The sequence below is a fragment of the Ursus americanus genome, chromosome 25, assembly GCF_024610735.1.
Source record: "Ursus americanus isolate L20-20 chromosome 25, mUrsAme1.1.p, whole genome shotgun sequence".
In the NCBI taxonomy this organism is placed as follows: Eukaryota; Metazoa; Chordata; class Mammalia; order Carnivora; family Ursidae; genus Ursus; species Ursus americanus.
The window spans coordinates 28,114,792-28,132,812 of NC_142151.1; the positions used below are offsets into that span (position 1 = coordinate 28,114,792).

The following is an 18,021-nucleotide window of genomic DNA, read 5'->3' on the forward strand; positions in this document are numbered from 1 at the left end:
GCAGAGATAAATACATCACTACATTCTCATTCCAAACATTTTTCACCCGATTTCCACTTCTGATGTTTTCAACCCGTTTTCTTAAGTTTAGAAGTTAAATCCCATAACTGCCACCATTTCGTTACTGCCAAAACTACAGATGCCGGCACCATCACCAAGAAGCCTGGACTCTGTATTAATAAAATTATAAGATGCAAACCTCTTTTAGTCTACAGTGATACTAATTGCACTATCAAACTTTCACAGGGCGGTGAGTGAAAAGCAAACACCAGGGACTGACCGTACCTAGCAGGTCTCCCTAAAAGCAAGAGTTACCATGACAGGTCGAGGCCGACTTCACTCCGTTTCTTACCGCTAGTACACGTTGAACACGAGCCACGGTTACGTCATCTGGCCGCAGCTCTAGAGCACACTGCTCTTCCTAGACAAGTGCTTTGCCCAAAGTATATTCAGGGAATACTTGGGAAATGCCATACCAAAAAAAATTGACTTTGGGAAATGTATTCCATATTGCCTTCTTGGAGATTCACAGGACATGTAGCATATTAACGGTTCTTGCAAGAGGGGGGGTCTTCTTGGTCTAACTCAGAATTTCCTAAGTTTACCTGACCATGTAACCCTTCCCTATTCCTACCCCTCTACAGGCAACCTAGGGACACCTTCCAGAACTAACACTTCCAGAGAGACACTCTGGGAAATACTCTTTTGGACTGATGAGGGATAGAATTATTTCAGATGGACATGACCTCCTCTCAAAGCTTGAAAACCCTATTATTCCACTCTGGGAGAAAGAGCCAGGAGCACAACCAAATGAGTATTAAGAAGGAAAGGATTTCCTGAATTACAAGACCACCAGCTCAAAGGTACACATTCCACTTACTTGAGGAGATTGCCGAGATTGAAAAGAGCCCGGTTGTGCTGCGGATTTAGCTGGAGAGCCCTCTGATAGTACATCTTTGCCTCCGCTGTGTCTCTCGTCAGTGTTCCAAGGTTGTTCAGGGCACTTGCGTGGCGAGGATACAACCTGAAAAATTAGAAATATTCAGCCATGATTGCTCAAAAACTTCTAAGCTGGGCGCGATGTGCTCGTTCCCCCGCTCTCCCCACCCCGGGAGTGCCACAACCAAAATGAAACCCTGAATTCTTCCTTTACTGTAATGGTTTGTCCACGTGAAATCTTAATGGTCAACTAGGTGGGCAGCTGCAGTGTTGGGGTTAACGTAGGGCATGAAATCAGCCATGGTACCCAGCTCGCTGAAACGTAACACGGAGGCCGCTGAGGGCAGGGAAGGTTTCGGAGAAGGGCACAGGCCTTTGGAATGCCGAGGCCTGTGTGACCACTCTGCTGTTGGAATGCCTCGGAGAGTTGCCTTCCCGAAACTTTCCTAGCCCGAACAGTCGCCCTGTGACCTAAGAGATGTAGGCATTGTCCCTTAGGCTGTGTTTAGCAGAACTCATAGACCATGCAAATTAGCATATGGTATCTTTCCCGTGAACAGATCCTCCCTCTTTCAGTAAGAGCCCTTGTCACACATCACGTGCTTGAGGAACAGTGATGAGGATTTGTGATTATCCTGAAGGACCAATAAAAGCGGGAGCAAAGAAGAGCAAAGGGTCTCCATCTCAGTGTTGACCCCCTTGCCTTCTCTCTTTCACAGAAAAGTCTGGCGTAATCTTTCATCCGTCAGTACAGGGATTGCTGGCCATTCCCGGTACTGCAAGCAAGTAAATATGGCTGGGAAGCACATATTTGACCCTTAGTGGCATAAGTAAATAACCCCCAAATCGTGCCAAAATAAACAGTATGCAAATCTATCAGGGGTTAAACAAATTTTAATCCTTTGGAGCCTATAATCACTTCCAATTTGCTTTGACAGAAAATCCTCATTGCCTCATTGCTTCTGAGCTTCTGGGCCGGTGGGACCGCCGAGCAGCCGCCTGTATGGTGCCCACTATGTACACGAGACACTGGGGGTTCCCTGGATGAGGGCATCTTCATGAATGTGTCTGGACTGGAAGATCCCTAAGACCGCCATTATTGAGAAAGGATAATACACAATGTCTTCCCATAAAAATAAACTTAATTCCTAAAATGGCTTTCCTTCTTGGCTCTCGTTTTCCATTTTATCTCCTTTCCCTCCGCTTACTGTCATTTGGTATGAACTGGCCTGATACAGTTCTCAAAATGAAAATCCTGACAAACACTTTTAAAAAAATTAAGTAATCCACAACCAAGTGAAAATAGTATTCCCAATGTTCAAAAGCAAATGTAAAGGAGGATCGGGGATACATCAGTAAACCAAATTTATGCTGATTAAGGAAGGAAGGGCATCAATTTACTTCCTTAACTCAAAACCCTCAAGAAGGCAAATCCGCACAGCTACACGGCTTAGTTGTTTCTGCTATATTTAGAGCGGAATATTTAGCAGACTAAGAGGTTCACTCCATCTCTGTCACCCGGAGTACTCTGAATATGCCCGTGGAACTGCTCTTAATGTAGAAAAGCCAAGATAATGCTGAAGAAATAAAAATAGGATGTGTACTTGTCAAGTCTCTTGACAATCAAATGACATGCTTGCTTCCTCCCACTCTGTTCCACATCTTCTAAGATCAATTATGTTTTCAGACAGAAGGGGGTCCTATTAAAACTGACAAGACAAGTCTCATGGGTTTGGTTTTTTTTAATCCTTACTTAACCCAAAGTTCCCCAAGTTTATTTGACCATATAATCCTCCCTTCCCTACTCCCTTCTAAAGCAGCAACGAACACGACGAACATCCCTCAGAACTAGCATTTTCAGGATGACATGTCAGGTGATGTTCCTCATGGCTGACAAGGGACAGAATCTACTCGGAGGTATGTTATGTCCTCCCAAAGCTTGAAAGCCCTAATTACTCTCAATGGCAGTCGACACTGTTGGGGAGAGAGACACTATGAGAAGAGGCTGGGACAAGGAAAGCACACTGGGCCAGCACGTGGCACTGTGGTTAGTCTCTCTCAGGTCACTGGCGCTCAGGCGAAGACAACCTGAGGTCCCTGGTGGTGGCCCCATCACCCCCAGCCTCACAGTGCTGAGGGAAGGAGTCCTTGGTTCGCTGAGATGCCAGCAAGGAGCATCAGAGCTATGGTGAGAGACAAAATGCTCTTGGACCTGCTCGTGCACCCCACGCCCACACAAGTCTCCTAGGAAGCTTGTGTCCAAGAGTGATTTTGGAAGTGGTTACAGAAAGCCTATCGCAGCCAGGACTTGAAATCTTCAAGTCAAAGAAACTTTTTTTTTTTTTTCTGGCAGGGAGAGATGATGAACCAAGATCTCTGACCTCCCGAAGATTTAAGGGATGTCCAGGGAACACGGTGAGAACAATTCTTGTTTCCCTGTTGACCAGCTGTAATAGGAAGCTTCCCGGGGCCATCTGCCTTCTTAAAACTGGATCTTTTCCTTATTTCTGGAGGCTTGGGAGCCCTTGAAATCAATGTGTGAGATGGAAGCACTACCAATGGGAAAGGGTAGTCTAAATCCAATAAGGTCTTCACATGCACTCACCCACCTCTTGCCACGCCGTCCACACTGTCAAGCAGCTGCCCTCAGCACTGGCTCTCCGCCCACCTTGTCAAACGTCATAGTCACTCATGATCCCACTGTCACTTAAACACTCATGAGCTTTCACATTTCACCGAGTCCAAACATGGGTCTCTTTTTTTTTTTTTTTCCAATTCAGAAACTGACTATAAGTCCACACCAAACTCTCAAAACCAGAAACAAGCAGCGAGAAAGGAAGCAACGAGAAACAGACAGAAGCACGGTGAGGAAAAGGGCCTTGAGTGTGACTTGTGCTCCAAGAACTCGTCTGCCAGCCACAGTCAGGGAAGGGGCTGTATGTTAAGAAAGACTCCCGACCCAGGGAGGAAGGGGAGTGCTGGCCTCTAGAGTGGTTTACTGAATCTACGGCCACGCAGAGCCCTCCACCTGAGAAATGCGTGATATCGTGTATTCCTGGTAATGGTAAGCGTCCGCTAGCAACATCCTGTCTCACTGGGTATCTGATTCGGTTCAGCTACTCACAAGCAAGCATTGCATTATTTATAAAACAAAGCTGAATTTCATCAACAGGACTCTTCAATAACTAGGTCAGGAAAAAAAACCCCACATTTTATTTTGAGTTTTAGATAGATGGAGATATTCTCTTAAAACACATACTCTTCTCTTGTTTACTGAAGACCTATGTAAGGACAAGGTTATTTCCTGCGTTTACTTTCTAAATGAACTTGTGTTTGAATTAGCTTGGGTCCAAGTCAATACTGAGGTCTCCAGGAGGGGAATTTTCTACTGGAAAAATGAACAATTTAAGAGATGTTTATGTTGCCACATCCCTTGTCAGAATAAATTAAGCCCATCTTGACTTTAACTTCTACGGGTTCCTTTACAAAAGTTCTGTTAGTGATTATTCCCTTCCCCGTCTAAAAAAATCCCAACAAAAGCCTCACTGAATAGAATGCAGTGGTGATTTTCAGACCTATTTTTTTTTAAGACGAGTGAACAGCCATCGGATTTTCTTTCTCACATTCTTATTCAGTATTTGTGTTGCTTATGGGATCTCTCTTGCTATTTCTTTATTATTGTCATTTTTATTTTGGTGAGTTAAATTTTTAAAATTTATTATACAGAAAATATGTTGTATTGTCAAGCAGCTCCAGGGTATAACGAAGCTTATTTTTTCTCTTTAAAAATGAAATCTTGGGGCGCCTCGGTGGCTCAGTCAGTTAAGAATCCGACTCTTGATTTCGGCTCAGGTCATGATCTCAGGGTCATGAGACTGAGCCCTGCATCGGGCTCCCCGTTGGGCGGGGAGCCTGCTTAAGATTCTTTCTCTCCTTCTCTCTGTCCCTCCCCCTCCAAAAAATAGAAGAAAATAGAAATGAAATCTAAATATAGAGATACAGTTCTATGAACTGAAGATAATTTTTTTCAAGTATTGGATAATTTGTATTCTTGATAAGTACATGTCCATTTGAGCATTTAAGGGGTTCTTAATTTTTATCTAGTAGCATTTCCTTAGGCAGAATTGATAAAGTAGGTAGTTACGGATATTATTATTCCTCTCCATTCCCAGTTACCTTAGTTCTGAGAATCAACATCAACAACATGTTAATAGATCATCACTGGGGGTGGGAACAAAAGAAAATGGGTCCAAAGGGACTTAGGATATATTAATGATACTTCACACTTTTTCTTCCATTATCTCACCTAACCCTCCTAACTTTTTTTTTTTTAAAGATTTTATTTATTTATTTGTCAGAGAGAGAGAGAGAGAGAGCGCAGAAGCAGGGGGAGCAGCAGGCAGGGAGAAGCAGGCTCCCTGCTGAGGAAGGCATCTGATGTGGGACTCGATCCCAGGACCCTGGGCTCAGGACCTGAGCCGAAGGTAGACGCCTAACTGACTGAGCCACCCAGACATCCCTAACCACCCTAATCCTTTAAGTAGAATTACTGTCCTATGTTATAGCTGAGGAAAGAAATTGAGTAGATAATACATTATTTAAAAAAATCTCAGAAGCAGTTGTGTTCTTGTGTTAAGAAGATAGTTGGTTCCTGTCAATCCATTTATTTTCCCAAAAATTCATGAGTTATTCCACCTTCAGCAAATAAATAAACTGCTACCAATTAGAGCTTCCATTTAGAATAATTTCTCCTTTTTTTCTTTGGCCAATCCATTCGACTATGGTCTTACAGGAACCAGTTCTCAGGGACAGAAGTAGAATAAACCCGGTACTCAGGACACTTGGCTACTGAGATTCTTACGCACTGGAAAAATATGTTACCTGCCATACAAAACAACCATGGTATCTCTGAAAACTGCAGTATTCGGAAAAGCTTTTTAGAAGCAGCAACACTCAGTTAAGTGCCCAAGACGTCTGTGCACTCTCATCTATTGTTCTTAAGCGTTAACCTCAACATCAGCCTGAACACCCAGGGACGTAAGATGGATGTGACTGAAGAGTGGTTTTATATTTTCAGTCATTTACTTTGAATTTTGTACAGTCTGTTTCAAAGTTAAGGATGCTTTTAATTTTTCAACGTTGGAGTCCCTTCTAAAGCATTTCATTGTGCAAGCAATATTGTATCATGAGCTCCAGTTTGCAATTTCCCTTCAGAATATACACACCCTGATTTATTTGTCTGATTTTCATTACACAGATTAATTTATTTGAGGTGAACTATGCTAAGGTCAGATGTTTATTTTCTATTTCCTGTTGAGAAAAAGAAAAAAATCCAAAAGAAAAACATGGCTGGGAAAAAAGTCAACCATAAAACCTGAATTTCACTGGACTAAAAAAAAAAAAAAAAGAAAGAAAGAAAAACCACCCAAAGTAAACTTTAATTCAGGAGTCAGCAGCATATTTTCAACCAGATTAGTCTCTGGCATTTTTTAAGTGCCTGTTTTTTTCCTGTTACAAGATTTGAACCAACGTGTCACTAAAATGTACCGGGTGACATGACTGGTCTGCTTCTTTACTTGTTTGAAATTGCCATGAACACCCAGCAAATAAGTCTCCCCACTTTTTTGCATTACACTCCCTCCCGCCCATTTCAGATAGCTTTGGAAAAAACTTTACACGCCATTTAGGGAAATGGGACGTGTTCTCCAAAGAGGGCCAACTCAATTATCTGACCTCTCACAATGCATGACCTCTCCCAGTGATCCAGAAGGACTCCACCCAGTTGATTTTCCAAGAGAATTTGGAGTAAAACCCTGTTCTCGGATGCCCTCAGGAAATGAGTCATTTTAAGTGGCTGAATTTTCCTGATTCCTGACAATTTAACTCTAAAGGTTTGGAAATGTATTGAATTAAATACTTCTCTGCTCTTTGAGAGAGGAAAAGGTGAACATAATTTAACCTTTCTCAGAAGTCTGAGGTAACTTTGGTGTTTGTGGCAGATGGTGGGGAATTGCCTTGGAGTCAGAAGCCACGGGTGACTTTCTAGATACGTGATTTTGAATTTGTCTGTCCTTTAGTTGCTTTCTCTCTAACAGTAAGGTCAATAACATATCGACCCTCTGTGTGAACAAATGAGATGATGGGTATAAACATACTTGCCAGCATACTTGTTCCACTACAAACAGTGTTTTGGGGCAAATTGGAGGACCTCTGGGTGGTATTTTTTGGTTCCCTCTACAGCCCTAACGAACCCATACCAGGCTGAAGTTGCCAGGTCTCCTTCTCTCATACAGATTTCTCATCCTCCAAAAAAAAATCATTCTCTTCACTGCTGTCAGTGGCCTTCGACTTGCTCCCATCAGTCAAAATAACGTCCGTTATTTCTTCATCACTAACCCAGTGCACACTCAAGTCATCTTGTATCCATCTGTCTCTCCTCTGCTGTGGGTTCTCAGATGTGAAGGACATGTGCCTCTCTCCATTTTAAGAATGTAGGAAAGTTCTCTGTGAAACCCTCATTCCAAAGCCTGTCAATCCTTCATCATCTAAAGCAAGCGATCCCCACAGGCACCAGAGCAATCTCCTCCACGCCTTTCTGATATGCTCAACACCAAACGGAATTCCAGACACGTGCAATTTTAAAAGCTACATCCAAGGTTGTAAGGAGGTTCAAAGTCCTGTGCCACAGATCAATGTGCGCATGGAATCCTCATCGTAATAACATTTCGTTGCACGCATGGTACTTGGGTTGTCCTATCAACTTAGAACAAGACAGCAGTGGGCAGGGAAAGCGTGTCCCTATTCCTGATCGATAACTGCCCACGAAGATCATGAGCGATGGGGAGAGAAAAGGGCGCATATCCTGGATATCCACCTCAGGAGTTGGTGGTCACCACCAGCAGGAGTGGGGGTGTTCCACACCTTGTGATGCATGGGACAATACTGCACAATGAAGAGTCGTTCTATCTGAATTGCTACAGCTCTCCCACCTAGGAACACCGCGTACTACGGAGTTGTCCTCGGACTCTAACGGGGTCTGTGATATTTTGTGCATTATATTCATTCAGTCTTTCTTTCAACAAACATTTTAACATTTATTGAGCACCTACAATGCACCAGGCCCCCAGCAATAGACAGACAGGAGTCCTTGCTCTTAAGGGGGTCCCGTGGCAGAAGAGGGAGAGACAAGGACACCAAATTACTTTCATGCACTGTGATCAGAGCACACACGGCAGAAAGTGACAAAGCAGAAACTGGGGGTGGGGGGGGGCAGGAGCCATGGTACTCACCAAGGTGTTTCCAGGGGAGATAATGCTTTACCAGCGCGGCAGTAACGGTTGAAGGTTTGGGGAATGGGAGGAGTGGATATAAGTAGGACGAGGAAGGAAGGTGTTTGAAAGAGAGAAAGCAAACCAAACAGAACTCAGGAAACAAAACATTTTACTCTGGCTTAAGCACAAACTGCAAAGGAGGGCAATAAAGGTCAAGGAGCAGGTTTTGGAGAGAAGGTGATAAGGTGAGTTTCAGGTGCAGAGGGAAATCTGTGGAAACGTCCAGGAATCAGCCGGACGGATGGCTCTGATACGGGAAAGTTACGTGGTAAAATTACAGCTTTGGGAGTTAATAAGCGTACAGATGCTAACCAAAGCCTTTGGAACTGAAGAAATCCCCTGGGAGGAAAGCCAAGCTTGAAAAGAGAAGAAAGCCTAGCAGAGGAACCTGAGAACTCCACCGAGGGTTTGCAGGAGAGTCCAGAGAAAAGAAGGAAAACCAGGGAAGCTGAAAAAGAATTCGCCCTAAGGAGGCGGGAGAGGTCAACAAAATTAATGCTGCTGAGACAAGCAATTTAATTCGAAGTAGTGTCCTCCTCTCGAGCTCCCCACGTGGAGGCAGCTGGTGCCCCTGTGAAGAGCAGTTTTGGTGGTAGAGCGGACACCGCCCTCGGCTGGGGGGTAACGAGAGGGAAATAAAGGAGAAGCCATTGAGACCTCCAGGAAATCTCAACACTGGAAAGGCGGGCACAGACCGAATGGCAGGAAGGGGGAAACAGGAGGTGCAGAGGCTGGATTACCTGAGACTCTTTAAAGTATTTTATTTATTATACTTTCATTTTTTTACTTTTATTTTTTAAGAGAGAGATGGAGGGGTGCCCTGGTGGCTCAGTCGGCTGAGCGTCCACCTCTTGATTTCGGCTCAGCTCATGATCTAGGGTCATGAGATCCAGCCCCGTGTTGGGCTCTGTGCTCAGCAGGAAGTCTGCTTGTGATTCTCTCTCTCTCTCCCTCTACTCCTGCACGTGCTCTCTCCCTCACCTCTCTCTCTCTCTATAAAAAATAAATAAATAAATCTTGAGAGAGAGAGCACGCGTGTGAGTGGGGAGTGGAGGGGCAGAGGAAGAGGGAGAGAGAACCTCAAGCAGATTTGGGGTGTGCAGAGACCAACATGGGGCTCGATCTCATGACCTGAGCCAATATCAAGAGGTGGCCGCTCAACCCACTGAGCCAACCAGGCACCCTGAGAATATTTAAATATTAATAGAAAAGTGCCCAGAGAAGCGGATAAAGTGAAGGCTTTAAAGGAAGGGTTTTAAACAAGCTCTGAGGAAGAGAAGGGCAAGATGGGTTTGCGGGCAAATTAAATTTATGCTCTGCAGAAGTGACTACTTTTGATAGCTTTTAGTTTTTACACCATAACTCAGCTGCCATTTTTAGAAATTTCAGGTAATTCACATTCTTAAAAAAAAAAAAAAAGGCTGTAGAAAGATGTTTACATGTAGCGTTCACTCATCCAACACACGTTTACGAAGTGCCATGTTCCTGGCATTTTTCTCCAGGCTGGGCAGAGGGTACAAATCACTACTCTCATGGGGTTTCCCTTCTAGTGGAGGGAGACAGACACTTAAGAAAATAAGTAGATGAGTGGGTGATAAAAGCAGTGGAGAAAATGAAGCAAAGAAGAGGAATAGAGTATGTTGGTGGTGACTGCACTCTTAGGGAAGGCCTTGTTGACCAGATGACCTAAGTGGGGAGTCTGGAGGAAGGGAAGGAGGCAGCTTTTAGACAGTGAGGGGCTGTTCTGGGAAGAGGGAACCACAAATTCAGAGTCCCTGGAATAGAAATATGGCCGGACTGGTGTGTGCCTGGAGCCCCACGTGGCTGGAGCAGAGCCAGCAAGAAAAGGGGCAGGAGGTGAGGTCTGAGAAAGACGGTGTGGGGCCTGGAGGCAGCTGCAGGGGCTCTGACAGACAGGAATCTAAGTGAGACACGATGGGCAGTGGAGGTAGAGAGAAGTGGTCAGATTTGGGACATAGATTAAAATTTAATGACTTTATCACGGCCAGGTATTAGGCACTGCTTTAAGCTTTTTACAGGAGTTATCTGGTAATATTCCAACCCTAGGAGGTATGATGTTACCTCATATGTTGTCACTTTAACAGAAAATCTAAATGATATTGTTAAAACTATCATATCTGCTTATATAAGAAATTGTAAATTCAGCCGGGGTCGCTGATGCTATCTCTCACCACCCAGACACCACTCACGGCTGAGGCACTTGTTTCCCCAGCTGCTGACAGCTCACAGTGAGGTCTTCTCTGGGCATTGCTCTCAGCCTCAGGGAACCGCCTCACCCGAGGCTACCCTCCCGGCCTGCAGCAGTGATGGGTTCAAAGGGGGACCCATCTCTTGCCTCCACTCATGGCCATCCTGAGGGGCCCTCGCGGCTCCAGAGCCTCCTCAGGGGTCAGCCGAGGCCCTAGAACTGCACTGCCTGTCAACTGTCCCTCTGCCCATCCTGGTCCCCTGGCTTCCTTCCCCAGCGTTCCAGAGAGCGCTTCTCAATGGACTTCCTGCTGGCAGATCCCCGCCTGGGATTCTGTTTCCTGGGGAAGCACGGTGAGTTCTTGAAGGGAAAGAGTGGTGTAAGGCAGGAGGAAAAGCCAACAAACAAAAAACCAGACAGCGAAATATTCTTCAATAGAAATTACAGAACTTTCATTTGGAAATTTAGTTCGTAAGTATGGTCACTAAATTCTAGTTTTCTAAATGGAATAGTGCTTAACTTCTTGGATTTAATGAAAAAAACTGCCAGACTTAATTAACACAAAATAAATAGAGGGAGGCTCTAATTTCATCAACAAAAAGAAATAAAAATAATTTCAAGTGTGTATTTGTGATAGGGGGAAGTGTATTTAGACTTTTATAAATGAAAATACCACACTGGCAGAAGAGCCCATCTTCACTTGTTAAACCTGGTTACCAAATGGTCCTGGAATTTAAATTCTTTCCAGAAATACACGGCAGCTGGAATCCAAGGTCACTTTACTCGTAAGAGTTATTTTAAATGTTCACTTAAAATAGGCTGTGTAATGAAGGACTTTTAAAATAACCATTAAATCCTGATTTTTAAAAAAATGTTCAAACTCTACTAGCTTTAGAGACACTATTTTTCAAAGGAGTTGTAATAATTTTATCGATATACTCAGGACATCAGTGAACAGGGGGTTAATTACACATGGTTAGATTTCTTTAGACTCTGAGGATACAATGTTTCCTCGATTCTTTTATTACTTCCTTTTTCCCACATAGACTTACCCAGTCTAATGGAGTCTCCTCGCAGAGTTTCAGTTATCCACACAGGAGGGAATGCAAAGAATGCTATCAATGGTTGCTATTATCATGACGAGTCTCTATTTTATGCATTAAAAAATTCCAATCAGAAAGATTTTAGTTCTATCCTTTCCCACGTGGAAGGCAATTAAATAGCTAGTAGAGATTTCTTTGGGACAGGACCATTAAAAGCACATTTCTTCCCCTTTAATTATGCCAATAAAAAAGAATCTGGTCAAGGACTTTTATCCTCTTTGAACACCGCTTTCTTTCCCTTCAGATTTTCTGTTTAAAACGTCAACAACAGATATATTGGGAGTAGATAAGAGAGGCCCCATGGCTGCCCAAGCACATTTGAGTACCATCAGGGAAGGGTAATGCATCTCCTGCTTCACAGGAGTATGGGAGGGTAGAAATCTTAGATGATTTACTGTGTATTTCATGTTGAAACCATACCCGTAAAAAGGAAACAGCAGTCTGTGACTGAAGATCGCAGCCCTTGTATCAGGACAGAATCCTGCACAGGGCTGATACCTAATCACCTGGGATGCATTAGCAGATCTGGGTATGGGGGGTGCTTATTATAGTGGGCTGGGAGGAAGAGGGCATCTGAGTGAAGAAATGCTCCGTGGAACATGGGATAATTTGCTGCTGACAGTAGGGAGAGCTTCCTGACCCACCTGGACAACGTGAACTGTAGTCATTCCCAGTGGCAGGGTTCTTGACGGCCAGCCCATTTTAACCAACCAGTAACTGAGTCATGCAGGGAATTTAAATATAAGATGAGAAACAATTTCCATGACTCTATCACCTATAGTGAAATCTCTTTTAAGACAGTCTCTTCACTATGTCATCAGATTTCCAGATATTCTCTATTCTCTATAAAACATACTGGTGGATACCCACAACTTAATAAACTTTCTCTATAAGCCCGGGCCTTTTTGATCCTGTGAGTTGAGTTGTATCACTAAAAGACAGTTGTGCTTATTAACAAATTTATTGAAGTTGTAGTTTTTATTGCAACTGTACCATGTAATATTTTGCAAATTGATAAAATATAAATGTGAAAAAGAGAGTTGTTATTTCTATGAAAACTAAGCAAATACTCTAAAAATACTCAAAAAAGGGAATTGCTCGAGAAATTGCTGCTGATTAAATGTAGAGTATCTGTTAAAAAACTATAGGATAAAAATCAGAAAAATCTCACAGTCATTACATTTTTATTCCACTTTAAAGTATCAAAACCTGATCATCAGAGAAATGGCTTATGGATGTGATTTTTGCAGATTACAATCATTAGGCTCTTACCCAAAGGAAAAAGCTTGGTTTGACATTTGAAGATTGGTGAATGGATGTACACGGGAAATTTTAGGGTACAATAAATCCTTCAAGAGTGTGCATAATGTTTTATGATTTTCCCCTTTTAACTGACTTGTTAAGCTGATCAACAAACCATTGGCCAAGTACACATTCAGTATCTGCTGCCCTTTGTCCAGGCTGGGCCACGGTCTCTCCTTTTTGGGCTTATTGAATGAGTTATTTCATGGGCGTTTTTGTGCAGGAAGAGCTGATATCGGGCGGTCCCACTCACACGAGGTGGAATGGGAGAAATTTTTCCAGGTTTTAAACAATGGCCAGAGAGATTTGGAGGCATATGGCAGAACCACCAGTGGTGTTCTGATTCTGAACCATATGGAATCCCAAACTCTATAGAACCCGGAATAGGTACAAACATCACAGCTGCCCCTCCCAGCAAAACAAAGCTAACAGAAGAGTTCTGCCATTTTCCTTTGCTGATTTGGGTCTTAATCTGAACCTGTAACCTCAGCTGCAGCATTTTCCAGGGGAGACTGCCTTGCACTATAGAAACAGAATAAATGAGGTACACGGAAAGGGAGGAGAAGTTAGGAGTACTTCCATCTCGTTTAAAAAATAGAACAAGGGGCGCCTGGGTAGCGCAGTCATTAAGCGTCTGCCTTCAGCTCAGGGCGTGATCCCGGCGTTCTGGGATCGAGTCCCACATCGGGCTCCTCGGCTGGGAGCCTGCTTCTTCCTCTCCCTCTCCCCTGCTGTGTTCCCTCTCTCGCTGGCTGTCTCTCTGTCACATAAATAAATAAAATCTTAAAAAAAAAAATAGAACAAGATTGCGAGGCCTGGGTGGCTCAGTCGGTTAAGCAACTGACTCTTGATTTCGGCTCAGATCATGATCTCAGGGTCCTGGGATTGAGCCCTGTGTTGGGTCCCTGCTTGGCAGGGAGTTTGCTCCAGCATTCTCTCTCTCCCTCAGCCTCTGCTCCCCCTCCACCCCCCCCCCCGGCTCTCTCACTCTCTCTCTGAAATAAATAAATAAATCTTTAAAAAAACATAGAATAAGGTTTAAGAGAAGCAGAATATTCATGTCATATATAATTACCAATTTAATGTAGCATTCTTTCTAGAATTGTAAGCCAGCCAAAACGATACTGGTTTAGATACAACCCTAATGACTAATTTCATCATTGCCTTTGGGATCCACACAGTCATTACAACAGAAATGGATAATTGTTGGGACTGATTTCAGATAATAGCACTGTTAGCCTTGCATTTTCCCTAATCATTCTCTTTCTTGCTGTGTGCAAATATGGAAAAAATCAAATACACTGAAGTCGAAATAGGGATGAGGTAGTTGGGAGGGGGGGTAGAATCCCCGTATCAGCAAACTCAGCAAATTAAGAGCAATATCAAAATAAGGGCAATCTAGGGCGCCTGGGTGGCTCAGTCGATTTAGCATCCGACTCTTGATTTCGGCTCAGGCCATAATCTCAGGGTCCTGAGCTCAAGCCCCATGTTGGGCTCCGCGATGAGCATGGAACCTGCTTGAGATTCTCTCTCACTCCTCTCTGCCCCGCCCCCCACTGCTTATGTGCATGTTCTCTCTCTAAAAAAATTAAATTAAATTAAATTTTAAAAATCAGGGCAATCTTCCAGTCACTTAGGATGAATAATCATCAAAATGATGAACTGTACTGGTATTTTCCTTTTCTCTCTAACACAAGGAGTGACAATTTATTTAAATTGAAAAGTAAAACAAAACAAAACACCCACACCCATTGAAAAGTCACCACAGACGTAGCCACACAAAGATGATGCTACTTACATCAGAAGTATTTTGAGCCTGGTCTGAGAGGATGAAAAATTTCACTAATTACTATGCAGCGTATTTATAGCTTTAATTGTTTTTTCCCCACTTCTCAAGGGACATGTTTCTTCCAGAAGCACAGTTGCTGAAGCAAACATTTATTTTTATTGTTTCATGGGAAAAAAGCGGAAGTACCCGACCAGCTACTGTAATTCTGTAAAATCAGCTACTGGAGAATTTTATATAATCGATATCTTTGCCCCAAACTGTGCTTTAGGGTCTGCCTTACTTTTCTGTTCGAACTTGACGGAAAACAGTCTGTTAGAATGCAACAAATTTTAAAGGATACTGATAATACTTCCTTTCAACCACTATTTTTCAGGCAAATTTACTGCTCTCCTCCTCAAGAATGACACCTAAAACCCTGAAACATTAATTAATCATTATGCCAAAATATACTTTATTTGTACCCGTGAAGGAATACACGCCTCTTTAAAAGCGACATCTCCTCCTTGCAAAAATAATACATGTTCTCTGTAGAACACCTGGAGCACAAAATATGCAGAAAAAAATTAAACTATAATCTCACCAACCAGAGATAAGTACTGTAAACATTTGGGTAAACTGGCTTCCAGGGAAAGAATATAATTCTTTATTAAATCTTAAAAATGATCTTCTATTTCTCAATAAAAACTTCTTTTCCTCAATAAAAAGTTCTGTTACAATTTTCCTCTGGGACTTGCATTTCTTTTATCTTCGGAAAAGTATCTGATAGGGAACTTGACGTGCACAGCTTAAAATTCTGGCCACACTGAATATTACATAAGAGAGCCTAAAGTCGAAAGAATTTGATTTATGAACAATATACATGTGCAAGAACATTGTTCAAAAGGATAATTTTAAAAATCAGGTCAGTTCCTTTAAGAATGGTAATTTCAAACTAAGCTTTGAGATAATCCTCGAACGTGCTTCAGGGAAATGCAGATGTGTTCGGTATACATACTTTTAAGCATGTCCCAAAGCGGAACCGTATCAGAAAATTCTGCCAAATGTGGGCCGATCCATAGGGGCATGGAAACCTCTTTAAAACGCTTCGGTGAGCCTCATAGTACAATAAAAGAGGAGACTCAACGTTTCTTTGTTTTGCCCACGTTTGGAGACTCTGAGGCTATGTACAGTATCATGTGCCACATGCTGCAGCTGAAGACATTTGTCATGTGGGATCTTTTAGATAAGACCATCTTGAAAGGCAGAGCTGCAATTCTGAGTACTCGAGAGCAGCCTGCCGCTGGTAATGCAGGCTTGAATTTGTGGTTTCTCTTAAACGGAAAATTTAAAGCTGTAAATTTCGTACAGTCTCTTCCAAATGAATACAAGGAGAGAAATACGAGGAGAGTGTCAAGGCTGTTCATATATATATACATATACACATAAATATTTGTGTACATACACACACACACACACGTGCACACGTGCCCCTTAGTAACATATTCCCAATATGGTAATCAAGTGTCTTCTAGTTTTCTTTCTACTTAATACAACTATCAGGATACTCAGATGTCTTCATATAAATCCCTGCTGACAACAGGAAGCCTAAAGTGGGAAGAATTCACTGGAATACATGCTCCGAGAATTTGCGAGTGTCTTCTTGACAACCAACTCCTGTTTGCCTGCATGAGCGTACTCGACCGAGTGTCCCTTCATTGAGTAGTGGGTAGCAATGGAAACTTGCAGGAAAACACCAAGAACCAGAAGCAAGGCAGAGTTACCACATTCACAGCAGACTGGAACACTGAGCCAAAAGATGGGGAGTCGAGGATCCTTACACCTCCTTGGAGAGGTGCGAGCGCACACTGGGAGGGGAGCGACTGGACAAGGGGGCGGCGGACAGTCGTGGGCGCTCACCTGAGGGCCGTTCTGTAGTGGTAGATGGCTTCCCGGTTCCGACCCTGGTCCTTCAGGAAGTTGGCGTAGTTGTAGTGAACCTTGGCGTTGTGGGGCAGAGTCTGAACGCCTGACCTACAATGAATACATTTAAAGAAAAGAAAAGAGCAACAAAGAATTGTGTTTAGGAACATCTTTGGCTTCTTTCATTATTTTACTCGGTCTCATGAACTTGCATTCGGAATGTCCGTGACATCCAAGTCGGGTTTTTCAGGGTTTACGAACTTTCTGACTTCCTAAATGTGCTTCTACGGACAACGACGACGGCAGTGGGTGGTGTGCACAACTGAACAAACGTGCGCACCGGATCGGAAGCAGAGGGGGCGACACCGGGTGCCAGGGAATTCTCTGCAGGACAAACCTGCACGCTCAGGTTCATTCGGTTTTTTCCCTCCTTCCTTCTTTTGTTCATTTATAACCTTCCTTAAAAAAAAAAAATGGGAGCATCTACAAAAATAAATCATGACAAGAGGGATGACTGCAGACTGGCCTTCCTATTAAGTTTTATTGGAAATTCCCATTTCCTACGTACCCAAGCCTGGACTGATTTAAAAAATAAATAAATAAATGCAAGTATAATTATTTTACAAGTTGCAGATAAGGAAATGAGGTTTTGCTCCAAAAGGTAAAAACCCTGCTTCCATGGTCACTGTGTTAGTCTGCTGGGGCTACCATAAGCAAAGACCTGGGGAATCCCTACAGGGTAACGGTGAAGCTTTGAAGGTGATTCCAGGGGCAGGTGGGGGCAGGAGCGGACCCGTTTCTCGTTTGTAACTAGCTCACACATTTAACCTGCACAAGGTTATACAGCTGGTCAGTGGTAGAGGTGGGATTCTAGAGGATTCTAGCTTGGTTCTAGAGTTCCCTGTTCCCTCAACGTGCAGGGAGGTGTTGGCAGGGGAATGGTGAAAGAAGATGGGCTGGAGGGCCACTTGGAAAGAAAACTCCCAGAACATGCATGGATGAAATGTGGGAGGGGGACAGTTGTTGAGAGAGAACAAGGAGACAAGCAGGACGACCTAGTTTCGGGGCAAGTCTAATGCACTACTACCTCTCCCAGGTAACATACTTTCATGTAGTTTTTAATTTAAAGGTAAGATTCACAGAAGGGTTTCGTACAAAGTGTTAAAGATCTGTTGGGGAAATATGAAGGGCTTTGTGACCTTTGTTGAACTGTCCCTAAAATAACAGGTTCCTTAGGACCAGTAAAGACAGTCCCAACTTAAAAGCCCCCAGCTAGGAGCCTGAGGAACTCTCCAGAGGACAGAACTTACAGGGAGTGCAAGAGGCTAGAGACCGACCTGAGGGCAACATCATCGGAAGGCGGCAGACTCCAAACTTACACAGGCTGCTTCAGTGCCCGCAAAGCTAGGGCAGGTCGCTGGGATTTCTTGGTGGCTGGCGTGTGGCTGG

The 18,021-nt window shown here is 43.4% G+C and overlaps 1 protein-coding gene across 3 annotated transcripts in view; it reads right to left on the bottom strand.

Moving 5' to 3' along the window:
- The window catches only part of TMTC1 (transmembrane O-mannosyltransferase targeting cadherins 1), a 253,746-nt gene that overhangs the window by 52,324 nt on the left and 183,401 nt on the right, over positions 1 to 18,021 (bottom strand). For all 3 annotated transcript variants that reach the window (XM_045811777.2, XM_087855736.1, XM_045811776.2), the window contains 2 exons: positions 16,570 to 16,683; positions 881 to 1,024 (listed from right to left, as the gene is read on the bottom strand). In XM_045811777.2, coding sequence (XP_045667733.1) covers positions 881 to 1,024; positions 16,570 to 16,683 — 258 coding nt within the window. The remainder of the gene's footprint in view (positions 1 to 880; positions 1,025 to 16,569; positions 16,684 to 18,021) is intronic.